The 17,132-nt window shown below is 41.3% G+C and overlaps 1 protein-coding gene across 1 annotated transcript; it reads left to right on the top strand.

Annotated features, from left to right (window-relative positions):
• On the top strand, nt 1-4,689 carry GEMIN6 (gem nuclear organelle associated protein 6). The gene is made up of 3 exons (XM_060117375.1): nt 1-89; nt 684-827; nt 3,921-4,689. The coding sequence occupies exons 2-3, from the start codon at nt 703-705 to the stop codon at nt 4,294-4,296; spliced, it is 501 nt and encodes a 166-aa protein (XP_059973358.1). The 5' UTR covers nt 1-89; nt 684-702; the 3' UTR covers nt 4,297-4,689.
• The last annotated feature ends 12,443 nt before the right edge of the window (nt 4,690-17,132 follow it).

Below are 17,132 nucleotides of genomic sequence, written 5' to 3' on the forward strand. Positions count from 1 at the left end.
GCACGCTGGACTCCGGCAGGCTCGGCTCAAGAGACTCCTTCCTTCCCACGCGGTTGCTGAGGACTTGGCGGTGCTAGGAGTTTTAACTGGTATTTTTCTCATTTGTCAGGATTACACGTTAAGTATCACCTGGCTTGAGTACAGCTCTAAGTATCATGCGGCTTCGGGTTACGCCAGGGCATCAGCTCTAGAGCCTTAGCTGCTGCTCCTTCGTTTACGCATCCTCCAAACAAATTTTAAGATGAAAAGTGTCACAGATCCGGGGGCCTCTCCCTGGCGGGATCCAGCGGAGGCACAGAGCCAGAGAGGGAATGGGTGGATATCAGAGGAGTTTTCTTTTTCATTTTTGGCTAAGAGTCGTGTGGCGTGAGCTCCTTTGATGGAAGGAGAGCAGAGTTCAAGGATTTGAGCATCTGCAGACTGGAGATCAAAGCCAGCGTGAAGGCGATCTGGAATGGGATTGGGAGGTGAAATAGAAGTGTGCCAGATAAGTTACCCCAGACTGGGCCCAGTGGCAACTCGATGTCCCCGTGGCTTTCAGACTGAATAGTAAAATTTAACTGTCTTTCTGATATGGAACTTGAGGCAAATTGCAGGTGTTCTCTACCTCTAGAATGGAGATTGGGGTAAGACATTTGCCTGAGTGGAACATATATATTAATCCGAACTGGTGGTTGTTTTAGATCTAGCCAGCTGGCAACCATGAGTGAATGGATGAAGAAAGGCCCCTTAGAATGGCAAGATTACACTTACAAAGAAGTCAGAGTGGCAGCCAGTGAGAAGGAGTATAAAGGATGGGTTTTAACCATAGACCCAGTCTCTGCCAAGTGAGTATGGGTCCTGCTTCCCAGAAATCACCCCTTTGCACTGTTACATCCATACTAAGAAAGCAGATAAATGAAAGGCTAATTATTCCCACATAAGAATTTAATTTCCTTTGAATCTAAGTACTGTTCTAATTATAGATTTCTGTCAGACCAACCAAGTTCGTAGAAATGGGACACTCCTTTTTTATTACATTTTATTGGAAAATTTCAAATACACACAAATGTGAAGAGAGTAGTATAATGAACACTAATCTTATTCCCCCTTCCAAATATTTTAAAGCCAACTACAGACACAATTTTGTTCATAAATCCTTCAATATATCTCTTAGCAGATTCGGACTCTCTAATAAATGTAACCACAATACCATTATAACACGTAGCAAAAGTAATAGTAACTTTAATATTAGCTAATTCCTAGTTTGAGTTCAGATTTTCCTGATTGTCTCCAATGTATCTTTTTAAGCATATCAATTTGTTGATATGTCTCTGAAGAATCTTAATCTATAACTGTACTTTCTCTCTCTTTGGTTTTCCATGTCATTTATTTGTTGAAGAAATGGAATCATTTGTCTATAGAATTCAACACACTCTGGATTTAGCTCATTGCATTTATCATGGCATAGTTTAACATGTTCTTTTATCCTTCGTATTTCCTATAAACTGGTATTCATAACTAGAGGTTTGATTAGGATCAGATTTATTTTTTGCAAGGCAACTTTAAAGGTGGTGATCCACACACTTTATTTTGGAACGATTTTAGATTTACAGAAAAATTGCAAAGAAAGTACAGAGAGTACCTATATACCCAGCTTCCCCTAATGTTAACAGTTTACACAACTGTCAAATATTTGTCGGAATTAAAAATTTACACTCACTAAACTACAATCATTTGGATTTTATCAGTTTTTCCACTAATGGCCTTTTTCTGTTTTGGAATCCAGTCCAAGGTCCTACATTACATTTAGGCATCCTGTCTCCTTAGTCTTCTCTGATACGTGACAGTTTTTCAGTCTTCACTTGTTTTTCATGACCTTGACACTTTTGAAGTGTTCTGGTGAGTTATTTTATAGAATGTCTCTCAATTTGGGTTTGTGTGATTTCTTTTTTTTTTTTTTGGCTGCGTCGTATGGCTTGCGGGATCTTAGTTCCCTAACGAGGGAATGAATGCGGGCCCTCGGCAGTGAAAGTGCAGAGTCCTAACCACTGGCCTGCCAGGAAATTCCCTGTGTTGTTTTCTCATAGACTGGGGTTATAGGTTTTTGGGAAAAGTACCACAGAAATGAAATTCATATCATGTCACATTGCATCACATCATGTCATACACCATATCATATCATATTTTAGTTAGGATTTTTCCATTTGTATTCATGAGTGAGATTAGCTTATAGTTTTATTTTTTAATCCTGTTCTTCTCTGCTTTTGGTCTCAAGGTTATATTAGCCTCATTAAATGAGTTAAGGCATAGTCTCCCTTTTATAGTCCATAGGAGAATTTGGTTGGATTAGAAATGTTTGGTCCTTGAAAATTTTATAGAACTTCCTGGTAAAATTGTCCAGGCCTTTTTTAACCCTTCCATGGGAAGATTTTAAACTGGTTATTTCAGGTTTTTTTAAAAAGATTATAGGACTGGGGCTTCCCTGGTGGTGCAGTGGTTGAGAGTCCGCCTGCTGATGCAGCGGACACGGGTTCATGCCCCGGTCCGGGAAGATCCCACATGCCGCGGAGCAGCTGGGCCCGTGAGCCATGGCCGCTGAGCCTCCGCGTCAGGAGCCTGTGCTCCACAACGGGAGAGGCCACAACAGTGAGAGGCCCGCGTACCGCAAAAAAAAAAAAAAAAAAAAAAAAAAAAAAGATTATAGGACTATTGACATACTCTCTCTTTTTTTTTGAGTCAGTAGTAGAAATTTATATTTTCTAGGAAGTTTTCTGTTTTCAGTTTCAAAATTATTGGCCTAAATTTGTTCTTAATATTTTATACTATTAATTTTTGCTACATTATTCCTAATATTACTTATATGTGCCTTCTTTCTCTTTTTATTAATCTTGCCTGAGTTTTGTGAAATTTATATATCCTTTTCAAAGAATCAGCTTTTGTCTTTGATGATCCTCTTATTGACTCTTTTTTTAATTGAAGCATAGTTGATTTACAATGTTGTGTCAAATCTCTGCTGTACAACAAGGTGACTCGGTTATACACATATATACATTCTTTTTTATATTCTTTTTCATTATGGTTTATCACAGGATATTGAATACAGTTCCCTGTGCTATACCTTAGGACCTTGTTGTTTATCCATTCTAAATGTAATAGTTTGCATCTACCAACCCCAAACTCCCAGTCCATCCCTCTCCCTCTCCCCCCTCCACCTTGGCAACCACAAGTCTGTTCTTTATGGCTGAGTCTGTTTCTGTGTTTGTTTGTTTTCCTGTTTTTTTTTGTTTTTTGTTTTGGCCATGCCAGGTGGCTTTCGGATCTTAGTTCCCCAACCAGGGATTGAACCCGTGCGCTCGGCAGTGAAAGCACAGAGTCCTAACCACTGGACCACCAGGGAATTCCCTGTTTCTGTGTTGTAGATAGGTTCATTTGTGCCATATTTTAGATTCCACATAAAAGTGATATCATATGGTATTTGTCTTTCTCTTTCTGACTTACTTCACTTAGTATGACAGTCTCTAGTTGCATACTCTTTTGTTTTCTCATTTTGTGCTGTGTTATTTTCTCTGGTCTGCTCTGAAGGAGAGTTATTCAGTTGCTTTTTAACTCTAAAAGTTAAATCTGTACCCTATCTTCTTTCCTAATACACATTTAAAGCATTCATAACTCTTTAAGTAATGCTTTAATGACATCCCACAATGATTAGCTTTAGGCTGGACAAAAGACTTAGATGTTTAGGGCCGTCAGAGAATTCGTATTGAACAAGTGAAAACATTTGGTGGTGAGAGGATTAATTTAAAACGGGGAAGAGCGTTCCATATTGTTCTAGTGACCTGTTGGGGGTTGGTGCTGACTCATTTCACTGCTTCTTCCATAGTTTTATGGGCCTTTTGGTTTTTCTTTTGCAACTGTGCTCTGAACTTACTTTTCCTCCGAAGTATTGTCCTTGTGAACTTCCTTGAAGATGGCAGCATGTCTGTGACCGGAATTATGGGACATGCTGTGCAGACTGTTGAAATTGTGAATGAAGGGGACCATAGCGTGAGAGAGAAGCTGATGCATTTGTTCATGTCTGGAGACTGTAAGGCGTACAGCCCTGAGGATCTGGAAAAGAGAAAGAACAGCCTGAAGAAATGGCTGGAGAAGAACCACATCCCCATCACTGAAGAGGGAGATTCACGAAGGACTCTGTGTGTGGCTGGGGTCTTGACTATAGATCCACCATATGGTCCAGAAAATTGCAACAGTTCTAATGAAATTATTTTGTCCCGTGTTCAGGATCTTATTCAAGGACACCTTGCAGCTTCCCAGTGAGAGGCCAAGAGCTATGGATGCACTGATTGAAATAAGACTTCATTTTGTGAAAATTCTTTGTTGTTTTTGGTAAAATCAAAAGATGGGGACTATCAGTGCTAATAAGTGAACTGGGCAAGGATGACATCACAAACAAATAAAATTAACATAGGGACATCAGAATTATAAGAGCTTTTTTTTTTTTTTTTTAGAGCCTTTCCTTTTGATGGGGATACACCTCCATTTCTGTTAGGCAAGAAATGTATGTGAAAAAGATGCAACATGTTAGATTCAATATAAAATGCTAAGGTAAAATCACAGTCTTGTTACATCCCTTGCACTAACTAGATGTGTCTGTTTTAAAACGTTTAAAAATTTTTTTGGTGTAATGATATAATAGCTTTTGAATCAGAATATATGCTTTTTTTGGTTGAAACTTGAACGTTTTGGTAAAATCTTAACACATAAACCTTATAAACTCTCAAAGCCTTAAAAAGTGAGCACTGGCTGATATCTCTGAGGAAAAAGGTAAGTGTGACAGGTATTCTGCTGCTGAGCTCAACCCAGTTCTTTTGCCTGATGGGTTCAGCCCAGGCTTCTGGGTCACAGTGCTTTCTTCCTACAGTCTCTACTCCCCTTGTCAGGCTTCACTGAGGGGAGACAATGCAGGAAGTACACTTCACTACATCTGATTCTACCCCTTGGAAGCCAGTCAGGGAGGTTTCTGGCCTACAAGAGCACCTCAGATTGTTAGTTTGGGGGTTGTATGGTCAGGCCACTCAAGATGGCTGTTCTCTTGCTCTTGGCGTGACCGGTCCCTGCTGCGCCTACGCCCTACTCACGTGAATGTGCTCGCCCCCTGCCCCAGCCAGTGATTGTTCTAATCCTTAGGCCAGAACAGCTCCACCTGCTAGTTTATTAAAGGGAAACACCTGCCCCCATGATGGTAGTTAACCTGAGGGGCTGAAAGGGTTGGTTCGCTGCTGCTGGTTTCCCTGGTAACTAATGAGCCAACCTGACGTCAGTTCCTCCTGTAAATGGTAGCCTCCTGCCCCCTCCGGTGGTGAAGGCTGCTGCTGCGTCTCGCTTGCCGTGTACCCCGCACGGTGCAGGTGTTTCTCCAGGACCTTGCTTCGGACGTGTAAGATGCCCTGTCCAATAAGCTGGCGCTGTCACTGGGCTCTTTCTTCGGTCTCGAGGCTGGTCATCCACAAGGCTTCCAGACCTGCGAGGTGCAGCCCAACAATTCACAAGCCAGCGAGGAGGCCTAGGGAACTTGCGTGAGTGCCGAGATGTGGGGAAGAAAGGACGGGGACGGAAAGTTGCGGGAGGCAGTGGGGAGTCGGGGGGAGATCCCAGGGTGGCCGCCCACTAACATGTGGAGCCCTGTGGCAGCTGACTACCATGAAAGGTGTTTTTTTCTCTTCCATTGTATTGATGATATCCTGTTAAACTCAGTCTCTTTTGAGCTTAAAGGTAGCAGCCCTGGGCTTCCCTGGTGGCGCAGTGGTTGAGAGTCCGCCTGCTGATGCAGGGGACGCGGGTTCGTGCCCCGGTCTGGGAGGATCCCACATGCCGTGGAGCAGCTGGGCCCGTGAGCCATGGCCGCTGAGCCTGCGCGTCCGGAGCCTGTGTTCCGCAACGGGAGAGGCCACAACAGTGAGAGGCCCGCGTACCGCAAAAAAAAAAAAAAGCAGCCCTATGCTCGTGGCTCATCTGACTGCACGGGGATGGCTGGTGAATACAAAACATCAGGACCTGAATTATCCACAAAGGGCAAGTACACCCCCAACCTACCACCCTTAAACAACTACAGACAGGCTTTAGGGGTATTAACTTAGGGACAGGTTTGTGAATTGGACATGGCCAGTCCCCTGGAAGGGTTTGGTTCAGGCCTATGGCAATGGCAAAATAATAAGAGTACCCTTGGGCTTCTGTTCCCAGTTATGGAAGGGGGCAAAGCAGTGATGCAGTGTGATGGAACAGCAGCTATACGCAGTCTACAAAGAGTTATAACAGGTGGAAGACATTATTAAAGGCCTACTCGAGTCCTGGAGCAATGCAAAAACCACTCTTCAGGGTCTAGAACAGCTGTGTGTGACATATAGGACCCCTGTGGACATGGATAGCAACCAAGGAATCCACTTTACTGGCCACGAAATTCAGAAATGGGCCAATGAAAATGACACACTGTCATTTCTACCTACCCTACGCCCCCACTGCTACCAGGCTAGTTGAAAGGATGAGTGGACTACAACTGAGATGGGAAACCCGCTCTCTACGTGTGGACCAGGAGGCTAACTCAGGCCCTACGAACTATAACTGAGGATCCCAGGAGCAGTCGTCCCAGTGCTTACTCCATGTTAACCCAGAAGCAACTAGTCAGCACCATCGGAGTTCACCTGTTAACCACCGCAGGGACCATTGCCAACTACTGGTCAGGGTGATAATTCACGTTTGCCCTCGCCACAGAATCTACAGGGAAACACATTATAAAATAAATGGCCCTGGGACTGGCAGGTAAGTTCCCCAAGGTTTGGGCTTGCTGCCCTGTGGGGAATAGGATTAGAAAGGGACTTACAGGTTTCACCTGTCTTCTACCTGCCCCACCTACCACTACCAAGGTAATTAATCCAGGCCCCTCCTGGAGGAAGGCCCCATTATATTAACCTTGAGGTCTGCTGTTCTACCACCTTGCCTGTATTTGGCACTGGCTATGGATACTGAGGGTGGACAGGTGGGATGGTACTGCAGGCCAGGACAAAAATCACAGGCAGGGGTGGTATTACCTGAGAATGCTGTTACTGCTTGTATTTTGGTTAATGGTCATGATCTCTTGTGTCTGTTGAACATTTAATACATTTTGTCCCTAGTCCGAGCAGAGGTAATCTGTCCGCGGACTGGGTGATAACAGTGGCCTCACTGTGAAATGAGTTTGATTGCTGGATCTACAGCAAGATGTCCTCCTCGGGATTTCCATGAAAAATTGACCGGATAAAGTGCCTGGCCTCAAAGTTTGCCCATGTCTTGCACTCTTGATACTCTTCGGCTGCTATTGTGTGTACTGCATGTGTGGTATGTGGGTTGCAGTGCCCCTCTAGATACCTGACCCCAGGAATATCACATAAGAGGGGCGGACCCAGATGGTAAGGGTCGTGCAGGGTGTGTAGGGGTGGAGTGTGTGGTCAGATGGCTCAAGGTGGCTGTCCTCTTGCTCTCTGTACATGCCCTGCGTGACCAGTCCCTGCTGCGCCCACACGCTGCTCACCTGGACGTGCTCGCACCCTGCCCCCGCCAGTGATTGTTCTAAGCCTTAGGCCAGAATGGCTCCACCTGCTAGTTTATTAAAGGGAAACATCTGCCCTCCTGTTAGTCATTAAACTGAGGGGCTGTAAGGGATGGGTCTCAGCTGCTGGTTTCCCTGGTAACTGATGAGCCACCCTGACGTCAATTCCCCCTATAAATGGTAGCCTCCTCCCCTGGGTAGCGAAGACTGCCGCCACGTCCTGCTCGCCGTCTGCCATGCACAGTGAGGGCGTCGCTCCAGGACTTTGCTTCAGATGTGTAAGATCCCCATCTATTAAACATTGATGTCTCTGTCGCTGTTTCCGGGCTCTCTCTTTGGACTCAAAGCTGGGCAAGTACAAGTCTTGCATGCCTGTGGGGTCTTTTCAGGGGAATGTCTACATTGACCCCAGGGTCCATCAGATTAGAACCCCAAGCAGCTTACTCCCTAGGACAGGGGTAGCAAAGTTCCGGCCATGGGGACAAATCCAGGCTACTGCCACCATTTATTAAAATTTTATTGGAACACAGTCATACCCACTGGTTTGTGTATTGTCTGTGGCTGCTTTTGAGCCATAGTGGCAGAGTCGAATATTGACAGAAACGATATGGCTTGTATTTACAGAAAGATATGGCTCTTTACAGAAAGGTTTTCTCTAGGAGATCCTTGAACTAGCCTGGTCTGCCAGGGGTCAAGGTGGACTTACGTACCCTGTCATCCATACAAAAAGAATCTTGTGGTATTTTTGTGTCTTTTTTGTTTGTTTTTTGTTTTTTTGTTCTTGTGGTATTTTTGGAAGAAATACTTTAAAATATTCAGGTTTTAGGGGGTCTTTGAAAGCAGTTTGATAACATAGCTGTTACTTTCCTGCATAGCTGTCTAATAATAGGATGTAACCCAGTGATTCTTGCACTTTTGCAAGCATCAGAATCAGCTGGAGGGCTTGTTTAACACGTATTGGGAGTAGGGCTCAGCAATTGATTCTGATTCAGTAAGGGGCCAGGAACTTGCATTTATAACAAATTCCCAGATAATGGTAGTGCTACCAGTCCCAGATCACACTTGCCAAAAGCAGTTTAGAAGCTTTGGGGAGCAGAAAGGCCTTCCCTCACAACTTTGTAAAGTTCCATAATCTTAAAAGTGAAATTTAGCTCATAGCCTTTCCCTTCAAACCCTGGAATGTCCTTGGGCAGCAGATAGGGGATGGGGAATAAAAACAAATTTAAATTAAATGGATAGGATTCCGACAAAATGAGGGAGGCCTTGAAAGAAGACCCGTAGGAAATTATCCAATGTTTGGTCAGGAGTGAACCTTGACCTAGGGACAGGTGCACTGGTGTTCGTGGATTTATTTGCTGTCAGACTAGTGAGCTGGGGACAGAGACTTCCTTGGCAACCGAGTCATCTGATTTGTTTAAAAATTTGCCTTGCGAACAAAACCTGAGTGCTAAGGAGGGTACATGATCTGACTCTGCTATGGAAACCTGCCTGCTTAGGGAGCTGGGCCAGCCAGTCCCACGGCTCAGATTCTCCCTAGGAGTTAACTCACCTGTTTCTGATCCCTCCTCTGGTTCCAGATTCCCGGAGGGAGATCCTTCCCCAAAGCTGGCTCTGCTAGCTGGAGGCAGTAGCTAGGGCAGTCCTTGAACACAGCTGGTGTGAAGGATACTTCTCAGAACAAAAGGTGGTTAGGACTTTCACTGAGTATGTTTTGATCTTGGAGCAAACTTTCCAGCCTCTGTGGTGTATCTTGCTATCCAATTGTTCATCTGATTTCCTAAAACTCTCCACCTTCTTCCAAAGGCTGAAATTGATTTTTTTCCGTGAATTGTTTTCAATAAAATGAATGAAATTTAAAGCATTCGCAGTTTTACTTGAGAACTGGTGGAGTTTTCATGAGGCTTCTTGAAGTAGACTCTAGAATACTAGGGTCAAGGCTTCAGATTACTATAAATTTTGGGAGAAATCGGAACAGTGAAGGACTATAATTAAACATACTTAATTGCTTCCACTACCAAATACAATCTTTTTTTTTAAAACCACTGAGGTAAGTATAACATACAAAAGCTACCTATTTAGTGTATATAACTTGATGAGTTGGAGATAAGCATACACCCATGGAACCATCCCCACAATCTATGCCGTAAACATATCCATTACCTCCAACAGCTTTTCCTGCCTTTATTATTATACAACTGGTTTTGATTTTTCAGACATTAAAGGATTTCTATTAAAAAAAATTATACCATTACCCAAACATGCTTTTTACTTTTGCGTGTTACTGCAGAATCCTTTAAAATTCTACATAACTGTAATCAATGTATACAGTTTAGTTTTCTGTTTCTGTAGTTTTCATAATTTTAATATTTAAAACAATATTGTGTTGTTGGACTACAACTTACTAAAACATTTCCTTAAATTTTTGACATTTGTTCTTCTTTAAAATATATATATTTATTTGGTTGTACCAGATCTTAGTTGCAGCAGGCAGGCTCCTTAGTTGTGGCATGCAAACTCTTAGTTGCAGCATGCATGTGGGATCTAGTTCCCTGACCAGGGATTGAACCTGGGCTCCCTGTATTGGGAGTATGGAGTTTTAACCACTGCGCCACCAGAGATGTCCCAAGATTTGTTCTTTTTGCTATCATAGATTATGGTGCTAAAGAATATCTTCATGAATATGTCTTTATTGCTATTATCGAAAGCTGGTGCTTAGAAAGGAAAGTACTGAGTGAAAGAGTATGAACACACGTAGGTTTTTCTTCTTTAAATATTTTGTGCTGCTTTACATCAACAAGAGCAATAATGTGTATACAAATTTCATTACACCCTTAGAGTATTAATATTTTGTTTAATTTTTACAACTGAACATAAAATGGTGTTTTAAAGTTGCTTTAATTTGTATTTATTAGCATTTTTCCATGTGTTTCCAGTATGGGAACTGTTTGATTCACATCTTTATTTTTTTTTTAATCTTCGTTTTCAAAAAGTTATTTCCCCATACTTATCTTGTCATATCAGTTTGTGTTTCTAATTTTTACTACATGGCTATATATGTTAATAAGCAACTGTAATTATACATGCATTGCTTCTAACTTATTTTGAGCTAATTTCAGATTTATAGAAAATTTGCGAGAACAGGACAAAGAATTGTCGTATATCCCTAGCCAGCAAATGGTAACATCTTACCACATTTGCATTTTTTGTGCATGTGTATGAGTGTGTTCATTTTTCTCCTCAACTGTTTGAGAATAAATTGTGGACACAATGGAAATATGAGGACATTTTCTTAAATAACTATGATACAGTTATCAGAATCAGGAAACTAACATTGATACAGTAGGATGATGTAATACAGACATCCAGATTTTGCCTATTGTTCAGTGTCCACTGTATCAAAAAAAGACTTATTTGGATCATGTATTACATTCAGTTATCATGTCCCTTTAGTTTCCTTTACTCTGGAGTAACTCCTCAATCTTACTTTGACTTTCATGACATTGACATTTTTGAATACAGGCTGGTTATTTTGTGGAATATCCCATAATTCAGGTTTGTCTGTTTCCGAATGATCCAATACGGTATGCATTTTTTTGGGTAGGAATACCCTGGAAATGATAGTGTGTTCATTATCAGGAGGCATATGATGTTGATTTGCCCATATTTGGTGATGTTAACTGTGATTACTTGGTTTAGGTGGTGTTCATCAGATTTCTCCACTGTAAAGTTATTATTTTTTTCTTCCTAATCAAAGGCATCTTCATACATATTTCTTTTTTTTAAAAATTAATTTATTTTTGGCTGTGTTGGGTCTTCGTTTCTGTGCGAGGGCTTTCTCTAGTTGTGGCGAGCGGGGGCCACTCTTCATTGCTGTGCGCAGGCCTCTCACTGCCGTGGCCTCTCTTGTTGCAGAGCACAGGCTCCAGATGCGCAGGCTCAGTAGTTGTGGCTCACGGGCCCAGTTGCTCCGCGGCATGTGGGATCCTCCCAGACCAGGGCTTGAACCCGTGTCCCCTGCATTGGCAGGCAGACTCTCAACCACTGCGCCACCAGGGAAGCCCCATACATATTTCTAAAAGCTTTATTGAGGTATTAACGTATAAAATTCTTCCACCTTAAGTGTATAATTCAGTGACTTTTTTAAAGTAAATTTACAGAGTTGTGCAACCATCATCACAATCTAATTTTTTAAACATTTCCACCATCCCCACAAGATCCCCTGTCCCATTTGCAGTCAATTCCCATTCCCACCCTCAGCCCCAGGCAATCACTAATCTACTTTCTGTACCTGTGGATTTGATTTTTTTGTACATTTCTATAAATGAACTCATACAACATATAGTCTGTGTCTGGCTCCTTCTACTTAAATTTATTCACTTATAGAATATTTAGGACAATATCCTATTGTGTTGATGAACCACAACTTACTAAAATATTCCCCTAAATCTTGAATTTGATGTCCATGTTGTAGCATGTATCAGTGGCTTCTTTTTATTACTGAATACTATTCCATTATGAATATACTACATTTTGCTTATTCATTCTCCAGTTGATGGATTATTAGGATTGTTAACATTTTTGGCTATTATGAATAATGCTGCTGTGAACATTCATGACAAGTCTTTGTGTGGGCATATATTTTCATATTTCTTGGGTGAAAAACCTAGGAGTGGAGTTGCTGGGTTATATGGTAACTTTGTTTAACGGTTCAGGGAAGTGTCGCACTATTTTCCAGTGTGGCCGCGCCATTTTACGCTCCATCAGCAATACACGAAGGCTCCAATTTCTCCGCATCCTTACCAGCACTTGTTAGTGTGGTTATAGTGGTTGTGAAGTCGTATCTCATTTTGGTTTTAATTTGCATTTCTCTCATGACTAATGATGTTCAGTGGTGTTCATGTGCTTATTAAGCCATTGTGTGTATCTTCTCTGAAAAGTTTACTCAAATTTTTGCCCATTTAAAAAAGTGAGTTTGAGTTGTAAGAATTCTTATATATATTCTAGATAATGTTTGCAAATTAAATACCTGATAAAGCACTTTTTTCTCCCAGTCTGTGGCTTGTCTTGAATTCTTTTTATTATTTAAAAATTTTTATTTTATATTGGAGTATAGTTGATTTACAGTGTTGTGTTAGTTTCAAGTGCACAGCAAAGAGATTGTTATACATATATCCATTCTTTTTCAGATTATTTTCCCATATAGGTTATTAAAGAATATTGAGTAGAGTTCCCTGTGCTATACAGTAGGTTGAGTTTTCTTAATTCAAAAAATTTTTGCACTTCAGAAATAGCATTAAGTGCAGCTTATCAATTTTTTTCATTTATGGATCATGTTTTTGGTCTCAAAGGTAAGAACTTTATGTCTAACCCAATGTCACAAAGATTTTCTATCTCTTCTTTTAAATGTTTTAATTCACTCTTATACTTAGGTTTATGTTCCATTTCTTTTTTTCTTTTTTTAAATTTATTTTATTTTTGGCTGCATTGGGTCTTCGTTGCTGCATGTGGGCTTTCTCTAGCTGCGGCGAGCGGGGGCTACTTTTTGTCGCGGTGCACGGGCTTCTCATCGTGGTGGCTTCTCTTGCTGCGGAGCTCGGACCCTAGGCACGCAGGCTTCAGTAATTGTGGCACACAGGCTCAGTAGTTGTGACTCGCGGGCTCTAAAGCGCAGGCTCAGTAGTTGTGGCACACAGGCTTAGTTGCTCCACGGCATGCGGGATCTTCCTGGACCAGGGCTTGAACCTGTGTCCCCTGCATTGGCAGGTAAATTCCTTTTTTTTTTTTTTTTTTTGCTGTATGCGGGCCTCTCACTGTTGTGGCCTCTCCCGTTGCGGAGCACAGGCTCTGGACGCGCAGGCTCAGCGGCCATGGCTAACGGGCCTAGCGGCTCCGCGGCATGTAGGATCTTCCCGGACCGGGCACGAACCCGTGTCCCCTGCATAGGCAGGTGGACTCTCAACCACTGTGCCACCAGGGAAGCCCTGGCAGGTGGATTCTTAACCACTGCACCACCAGGGAAGTCCTATGCTCCATTTCGAGTTAATTTTTGTGTATGGTCTGATGTAAAGGTCTAAATTTTTTTTTGCATGAGGAAATTCAATTATTCCAGTACGATTTGTTGAAAAGATTGCTTTCTCTATTGAAATGCCTTGGTACTTTTGTTGAAAATCAGTTGATCATAAACTATAAAAGTTTATTTCTGGGCTTACAATTGTGTTCATTGATCCATTTGTGTGTCCTTATGTTAGTAATACATTGTATTAATTACTATAGCTTTACAGTAAGATTTGATTTAAGTCCTCCAACTTTGTTCTTTTTAAAGGTTGTTTGACTATTCTGGCTCATTTGCATTGCCATATAAACTTTGGATGAAGCTGTCAATTTCTGGAAAAAATGCCTATGGGTTTCTTTTTCTAAATAAATTTATTTATTTTATTTATTTGGCTGCTTCGTTGCTGCTCACGGGGTTTCTCTAGTTGCGGCAAGCGGGGGCTACTCTTCATTGCGGTGCGCGGGCTTCTCATTGCAGTGGCCTCTTTTGTTGAGGAGCACGGGCTGTAGGTGCACAGGCTCAGCAGTTGTGGCACGTGGGTTCAGTAGCTGTGGTCTCAGGCTCTAGAGCGCAGACTCAGTAATTGTGGTGCACGGACTTAGTTGCTACGCAGCATGCAGGATCTTCCGGACCAGGGCGCAAACCCGTGTCCCCTGCACTGGAGGCAGATTCTTAACCACTGTGCCACCAGGGAAGTCCTGCCTATGGGGTTTTGATAGGGATTGTGTTGAATCTATAGATCAGCTTAAGGAGAATTGTCATCTTATATAATAATACTGAGTTTTCCATTCCATGAACTTGGAATGTCTCTATTATTTAGATCTTTAATTTTCTTACAACAGTGTTTTATAGTTCTCAGTGAACAAGTCTCACGCTACTTTTGCTAAACTTATTCCTGGTATTGCTTTAACGCCATGGTGGATGGAATTGTTTTCTTAATTTCATTTTTGAATTATTGATTGCTTGTATATAGAAATAATTTTTGTATATTGATCTTGTATCCCGTGGCCTTGCTCATTTATCACACACACACTTTTGCCTTCCTCCTTATTTACTTAACATTATCCAAATACATTTTGAAGAGTGAGTAGGCCATAAATTTATTCCCTACAGATTCCTTGATATGCAGAAGTCGTTCACAGAGTTTAAAGAAGCACACCTAATTGCTGAACGAGGTGAGAGTCTCGAAAAACAGAATTAAGGGGCTTGGTTGAAGAATTCAGTACCATTTCTTTTAATTTCAACATTCAGGCATCCCATCTCCTTGCAACCTTCAGAGGTTCTTGCAGGGGGGTAAATTAGTTCCCGGTTGAATTTATTCAAGTAAACTTTATTTCTCTCTTGTCCTGTTTCTTCTGTGTGCCTGTTTATCTTTGTATCCAGAGTTCCTAAGGTGACTGGCACATAGTACCTGATTAAAATAAGTTGGTTATATTGAAATTATGAGTGTAAATAAATGTGGGAGGAATTTCTGCAACCCCAGTATGGGTCTCAAACTAGCCATGTAGCACATATTAGTTATAAAGTGGACAATCGGCCTTCTTGTTAACTAATCAGATTGCATGCTTCAATTAATCCAGGCTTAGCCATGCTTACTGTGGAAAAGGATGGTATAAAGATTTATGGGCTAGAAATAATGGGGACAGCTTGAGTTGAAATGGGAAAGTGCGCAGGTGAATTTCAGAGACAGAAGGGTGACTTTAACAGAAATGTCTTTAATTACAGATTGTTTTGTGCTGGGTCTATAAGTAGTGGATTAGTTTCCTCACATGGGATAGTCCCTTGGTGCCCGTGGTATAGCGTGGCCTCTGATTTGTAAAGACATCTGTCTTCTAAAGCACATAACACATTTTCGACGTTCAGCCTGGTAATCTTACTATTAAGTCGTAAGAGAAGCTGATTTTTTTTCCAGCTCAATTTATGGGAGATGGGTTACTGAGCATAGAAATTATAGTTCCTAATTAGTCTTCATGTAGGATTTAAACACTTTACAGTCATACACCTGTAGTGTTGTGTACTCCCATCCCCCCTTTTATTAACACTATTTGTGTTTTAGTTTATTGGCCAAAGTCTACTAGGTTGGACTCTGTTCAGATAACACAAAGATAAGGTAAGGGTGTGTGTGTGATTTAAACATCTTAATGTGGGCCTAAGTATGAGAACTTTTGCAGTGGAAAGTGCTAGCAGTATTAGTGTCACAAGTCACGTTTTCAATAAAGCATGTTTTGACTTATTTTCACATTTTCAAAAAAAGTGACTTAAAAAAACAAAATTTCGGGACTTCCCTGGCGGTTAAGACTCTGCGCTCCCAATACAGGGGGTATGGGTTCGATCCCTGGTCAGGGAACTAAGATCCCTCATGCCGCAAGGCGCAGCCAAAAAAAACCCAAAAACAAAAACAAAATTTGATGGTAGAACATGTTTTTAAAGGAAATATATCCCTACCCATCTGTGCATGACTTTTGCCATTCATACATACATTTACCTCAAATTCTCAAGTACTCTATTTTCTTATAAAATCATGTCCTCTCCAGCTCCTCTTCACGTAGTACATATTTATTAGAATTGATTTGGCGGAGGTTTTGCTTTTGTTAGTCCAAGTATATCTGCATCTTCAAAGACAACTATGGGCATAATTTATATCTGACTAATAACAGTTAAACTTTATAAGCAGTTACCTGTCTCATTTTATTTAGACTGTTTTTTTCTACCTTGGCACTACTGACGTTTTGGACTGGATGATTTTTTGTTGGGGTGTCTTGTGCACTGTAGGATGTTTAGCAGCATCCCTGGCTTCTAACCACTAGTTGCCGAAAATACCCTCTCCCGCCTCAGTTGTGACAAACCTCCAAAAATTGCCCCCAGTTGAGAACCACTGATTTTAAAACAAAAACTACATTTTCTCCTGTGAGGAAACTTCTTTAGTTTTTGTACATAAGGTCCTGTATTTGTTACAGTTAATCAACCTCTCTGGACAAGTAAGGTCTTACAACAAAAGTGTCTGTTAACCTTTCAAATAACACATTTGAAACCCAAGGATGGAATGAGACAAAACTTATTAAAAGAAGACTCTCATGAAGTACATGAGTCTTCTTGGCTAAGTTATCCTGTCTTTAATTGTTGTAGGAAAACACAGCTATGGATAGTCTCTTGATTAAAGTAAAATCATTCAACATAAAAGGAAAATGAACTCCTTCAGGCCATTTTTAGTAAGAGCCAGGTTAGAAGAGGAAGCAGTAACTGCATTTTCTACATGAGGCATAATTTTTTAAAACTTCGCTGTTTGAAATGCTGCTGTTGAAATGTTAAATCACTTTACTTTATTATACCATTGTTAGCAATATTGTATTTGTAACATGTCAGGGTCATCATCCTGAATGCTGATTCTCACTGTTGGTAGTTATGGGATTGGGCTGAATTTCCAAGGCCACCCCTGGGTAGTTGCTTTTCCAAACAAACCCCTGTAGTGCTGGCTTTTGTTGCCATTTGTTTCTTTCTGAAAAGGTTAAAATAGAGGTG

The sequence above is a fragment of the Mesoplodon densirostris genome, chromosome 14 (assembly GCF_025265405.1).
Source record: "Mesoplodon densirostris isolate mMesDen1 chromosome 14, mMesDen1 primary haplotype, whole genome shotgun sequence".
NCBI lineage: Eukaryota > Metazoa > Chordata > Mammalia > Artiodactyla > Ziphiidae > Mesoplodon > Mesoplodon densirostris.

Excerpts from the sequence above, each read along its gene's own strand:
- GEMIN6 (XM_060117375.1), top strand. The coding sequence starts at position 703 with ATGAGTGAATGGATGAAGAAAGGCCCCTTAGAATGGCAAGATTACACT. Across the intron at positions 828-3,920 it reads ATAGACCCAGTCTCTGCCAA|TATTGTCCTTGTGAACTTCC; the intron begins GTGAGTATGGGT and ends TTTCCTCCGAAG.